At 40.6% G+C, this 5,861-nt stretch overlaps 1 protein-coding gene across 1 annotated transcript in view; it reads right to left on the reverse strand.

The window, feature by feature from the left end:
• LOC137981035 (uncharacterized) overlaps positions 1–5,861 on the reverse strand; it is a 31,682-nt gene continuing 25,821 nt past the window's right edge. The window contains exons 7-10 of the mRNA XM_068828404.1: positions 2,363–2,527; positions 964–1,091; positions 499–817; positions 1–23 (exon numbers count right to left, since the gene is read on the reverse strand). Of these exons, the coding sequence (XP_068684505.1) occupies positions 1–23; positions 499–817; positions 964–1,091; positions 2,363–2,527 (635 nt within the window). The remainder of the gene's footprint in view (positions 24–498; positions 818–963; positions 1,092–2,362; positions 2,528–5,861) is intronic.

Consider the following 5,861-nt stretch of genomic DNA (forward strand, 5'->3'; position numbering starts at 1 on the left):
TTAAGCAACCACACTTTCAAAATCTGAAGAAAAAAAAGTGATTTTTTTAAATCACAGAGGCACTTTTAAGTGTACTTAGCGCTGAGGCACTAATTGGAGACACTGAACAGAAATCAAATCAACACATCAAATGAATAGGTTAGTTTTTAAGGAGAGCGGAAAACCGGAGTCAGACCCGGAGAACAACTTCTCGGAGCAGAGTAGAGAACCAACGAACTCAACCCACATATGACGCCAAGTCTGGGAATCGAACCCTGGCCACATTGTTGGGAGACGAGTGCTCTCACCACTGCGCCATCTCTGCTCCACACAAGAAGTAGGCGAGACGGAATTGCCTCGATTAATTACTTGACTTTCAGTTGCAACCGTATTAAGACTTTTACCAATTCAGAGGGGTGGTTGCTTCTTTTATTCACAAACGACTGAGAATTTCAGTAGAGGAGAGCAATATTGAAAGAAAATAGGCACAAAACAGCAACAACGAGACTCGATTCAAACCATACGCTGAGGAACTCGCTTTGGTGGACAACTCCAGACACTCGTCATAACCATCGAAATCAATTTTTGTAATGGCGCAAATTTGCGCAGTTTTGCAATATTTATCGCAATGTTCTCCCCCAGCGCTCACTGAGTTGTAGAGGTAGTACTTATCAAAGTTTGTGCTCTTTTGACCTTGAAACGTCTGCACCAGCGAGTGAAGGGACTGCGGGCTCACATTTGGAATGTTAAAGGCTTCCGTCGCTTTGTATTCTATCAACCAATCAGGTTTGTCCATTAGGTTTGCATACGTTAGGTTTGTAAAGTACTGCCAAATATTCTGAGCAAAAACCAATAGGAGAAAACGATGGAAGATTTCGAAACTGTACAAATTTACAGTAAAAAACTGTAAAGAGAGCTACTATATTATTTGGATTTAAACTTTGTTTAGAGCTATGAACCAATTGAAATCAAAGAATCCCCTACCTTGAGCTGCGCAGAATTTCTGTCATACTTGAACAAACGAATGCCAGGATTATTGTATCCCACGGATGGGAGAACTGTCTTCCAAGGCGTTACCGATGGACACAGGAATATCGAGCTGCGAGGCACTCCTAAAGAATAGACGAAGAAACTTATAGAGGTTGAAACCTCATAGAGGTTGAAAATACCAATGGCACAAGACTTATCGCGGTTACAAAGAAAAACAACAGCAAAAAAAACAAAAACGGCAAACATAGCAACTTTCTATGCAAGAGCCAACTGGTCAAAGGAAAGGTTCCGGGTCCCGTTGGATCTAACCAGCAAATATATATTGCAGACTCGAATATATAGATGCTAGCCTCAGCCGTACTATCCGAGTCTGAAACATAGCAACACAAGGAGATTAAAGAGCCCATTGCAAAAATACTCCGCCCTCTTCATTTCGAAATCCCAATTTTAGAGCGCCGTAAGAATTTAACAAAAGTCAGAGGTTGTTTGTTCCAAGGCCGAGCAAGCGTGCAACATGGACTTATTCGTAAGTTGACGTCACAAAGTGCTTTGCATTGCAAACATTTTTTCAAATGTGAAATGCAAAACAGCTTGTGACGTCATCTCAGAGATAGACCCATTCCTCTAACCAGCTCAACCGTGGCACAAAGGACTACCAATTCTGTCAACTTTACTATAGAACTCATGCGGTGTTTAGAAGTGCAATCTCTACCACTGTAATATCCCTATCACTGTAATATAAAGATTCTAAACTTATAATGGTTTACGTCACAGTAGCTAGTGAGATTGTGAACATTTTCGTTGTAAGCGGAAGCAGATCGAGAAGCCACCGGGTAAGTATGCATTTGATATTTAAGACCTTGTTTCTGCTTTGTAATTATTACTTATGATGACGTCCATACTTCTTAGATTTCGAACGCACTCCTCCTCAAGTATTCTACTAAATAAAATGGAACTGTGATAAGCCTGTGTTTGAAACCGATGGTGTTAAAGGACCGTGAACAACGAAACATGAATCAACGATGAAATGATATATGAAATGGATCATACATGAACTGCGGATATGAAATCAAGTGAAGCTATGGTCGCGGGTTCAAACCCCGTTGAAGTCCTGAATTTTTCAGGCTTCTTTACGCAATTGCAAAAATTGCGTTCATAACTGCGAGGATCATAGCTTCACTTGATTTCATATCTGCAGTTTATGTATGATCCATTTCATACATGTATATCATTTCATCGTTGACCTTGGATTCAAGATGTTAATGCAAACGAGGACTTTGGTTTCAGCTGCTTTCGCCTCTGAGCGATCCTCTATGTATCCTACGGAACCAGTTTCGGATTGGGATGTTGGGATTAGGAATTAAGGAAGGAACTAAGGAAACGCGTGTAATACGTGTAATATAAGAAATAAAACGTCCAACAGGAGAGGCATCTGAATTTACGATGTCTTCGGCTGATGGGAGTAAGTCAGGAGATTCCTGATTTTCCTCTGAATCTATGTGAAATAACACAGCTGGAATTGCTTCGAGATTGCTGCTCGCGCTCATCGTAGCTGTCACTGAAGATAGATAGATTAGATAGATAGATTAGATAGATAGATAGATTAGATAGATAGATTAGATAGACTAGATAGATTAGATAGATTAGATAGATAGATAGATAGATAGATAGATAGATAGATAGATAGATAGATAGATAGATAGATAGATAGATACATAGAGTTTATTTACCACGCTTGCAGCACAAAAGCTGGATTACAGTGGTGTCAGCCTGGGTACAATACATTTACAACATAAAAATTACGATACATATAAATTATTCCCACTAATGGCTAACATGGACATTGGTTCCAAAGTCTCTACGCGTATCTGTAAGTAATAAAGTCCTTGGACGGTCAGTGTTCGCCCTGGGGCGGGACTGGGGAATACTCCCAGACCGTAGCCCGTAGCCATGGGGGTGCTTTACAGTAGCTGGGAGTAAGGAGCGTATTGGCTCCAGACCATTAGCTCGTACATAAGATATAAAATTCGTACATATTTCGTTACGTCTCTCATTCAGCGTTTTAAGCCCAGATTGATACAAGGCGCTGTTATAGTCGACGGCGCAAACACGAGCAGTTTCACGGGTCTTTCCAACTTGTGTGTTGGGGAGATTCAAAGCTCTATGCAGGAGTGTCTCAGCGGTACTGATTTTATGTTTTTTTGTCATGGTGTGAATGGAAGTCAAGATATCTATCTGAATGTGTGGGTTTGCGGTAGATGTCAACCAAAAGTTTTCCGTTATTACGCGAGATGAGGGTGTCAAGAAAGGATAGCTGGCCGGTTGACATCTACCACAAACCCACACATACAGATAGATACATAAAATCAGCACCGCTGAGACACTCCTGCATAGAGCTTTGAATCTGTCCAACACACAAGTTGGAAAGACCCGTGAAACTGGTCGTGTTTGCGCCGCTTTACACTCCAACGGCTATCCCATAGAAATCGCTGCTGATGTTATAAGAAAGAAGCGAGGCCTCTACCACCTACACCTACTCCAGAAGAGTTGGTCAGTATGTTCTTTAAATGGGCTGAGCCAACAAACCGACGCAACTTTGCAGTCCTTCCCTACATCAAAGGCATCACGGAAACTCTCACAAGAATCCTCAAGGAACACGACATCCAAGTCACCAGCAGACCGGTAAAAACTTTACAACAGCATTTCCCTATCCCGAAGTTTCGACCTGCCGAAGACGACCAGTGCAATGTCATCTATAAAATTCCATGCGCATCTTGCCCCTGGAGTTGGCGAAACTAAAAGATCCTTTAATACTAGGAGAAAAGAACACACGAGGAACTTGAAGCATTGTACTAAAGGCTCAAATGTCGCAAAACACGCGTGGACTTTTAATCATGTTATTGACTTCAACAACTCTAAAATCATTGACAAAGGGAACAACCGGCGTAGAAAGACATTGGAGTCATGGCAAACGGCTAAAACTGATGGGGCGGACAACAATTCGTGCCCGCTCCCAAGACAATATCACATTCTCTTAAAGAAACACTAATTTTCTTAGCATTTTTTACATTCTTTCTAGCACATTCTTTTATCCTTTAATTTATGCGAATTTTCCGGTTTATTGAAATTTCTTTCGCTTTTACTCTTCTTACGTTTTTATCCGTTGAAGACAGCAGTTCAGTCTGTCGAAAGCTCATAGTTTTTAAAACTTTTTACCAGAGAACGCTTATACTTAAGCTTATTTCTTATCATGAATCCTGGTAACGGATCTTCAATATTTTCAGGTGGACAGTTTAGACCATGGGTGGGCTCTTTTTTAGACTGTTTATTTGGAGAACGTAATAATGAAAAAAAAAAAAAAAAAAGGTAACTCGAACGCAAGTTGAAGTTTGCAATGGAGACGAAAAAGTTGTCATGTGAAATATAAAGTTTTGCATCTATCTTTGAAGTTAAGTAAGTAATCGCATTGCTCGCAATGATGTCCAATACGGCGGCCCATAGGCCGGGTCGCTAAGCCAAATCGAACTGAACTGTTCGCTCCCAAGGGATCAGAGTCAACCCCATTTCGATGGATCTCGACGGAAAAGACGTGGTTATTATTCAGGAATAATTCCCTCCGCACGGAAATGGTCCCCTGAAACCTACGATGGATGTGTTTTGTTACTATGTGCCGAGGTCCACGTGAAATATTGATGCTATCGGAGCCTTTAGAACGAAGCTATGGCTGTTTTCCGTCAACGGATTCGGTTTCTTCCCGTGGCGCACTGCCCTACCTTGGTAAGAAATAATAGGGAGAGAACCAGTTCGAACAGAAACTCCACGAAATCGCTTCAAATCGACCTAGAAACCACGCAAGACACAAAAGAAACTACAAACGAGTTCAGATTATTCTCGATCATGTGCGATTTTATTTGGTGTGCAACAGCCACTTCCACTAAAGGCCCAGTAATTCGGCCAACATATTTCGTGCAACTTGTCGCGCAACCATGTTGCGTTGCAAGTTGAGATGGTTTATTGCGCGTAATACCACCTTCTAGCGCAACAAATTTTCATGTTGCGAAAAGTAAAAGCTACGTCTACTTTTTGTAACATAAAAAATTGTTGCGCAAGAAGGTGGTCATACGCGCAACAAACCTTCTCAACTTGCAACGCAACATTGTTGCGCGATAAGTTGCACGAAAAATGTTGACCGTATTACTGGGCTTTAACTTAGAGATGTATGCCAGGTTACTTACAGGGCGAAGGTTGCAATTTGCTGGCTCTAAACCGAATTTCTTTAACAATGGCGTTACCAGCACCTCTTTCCATTGGCTAGCAAAAGACCGATTTTGGTTGGCCCAATCGTAGACATGGGGCCACCTATGAAGTGTTAATATAATGAAATGAGAGAAATTCTAAAAAGTAAAAACTACAGTAACCTAATCATTATTTATTATTAAAAATGCTATTAAACAATGTTCTCTTAAAATTCCTAATTCCAATAATGCTCAGGAGTTTCTTTGGCAAATTATTCCATAATTTGACCCCACGAAAATAAAAACTTCGTTGCCCAGCTGACAGTCTGCAGCGTGGAACGTTCAAATCTGTTGATGTTCTTGTATTTCGGCTATGAACCTCTTCTTGTCAAATAATTTGATAAATAAGCTGGTGCTAAACCACTTAAACATTTACATATAAAAACTAAAACTAAATTATTAAACAAGATCTTATCAGGAGGAACAACAGATATGTGATCGAATTTTCTCAATCCCTAAACAATTCTTGCAGCAAAGTTCTGCACCAATTGTAGCTTATTTAACAATTATTCCATGATAGCGCCGAGTTGGCTATAACCAGTCTCATATCCAACAAGCGCGAATGGAATAATTGTTTTATTAAATTCCTTAAACTCC

The sequence above is a fragment of the Montipora foliosa genome, chromosome 12, assembly GCF_036669935.1.
Source record: "Montipora foliosa isolate CH-2021 chromosome 12, ASM3666993v2, whole genome shotgun sequence".
NCBI lineage: Eukaryota > Metazoa > Cnidaria > Anthozoa > Scleractinia > Acroporidae > Montipora > Montipora foliosa.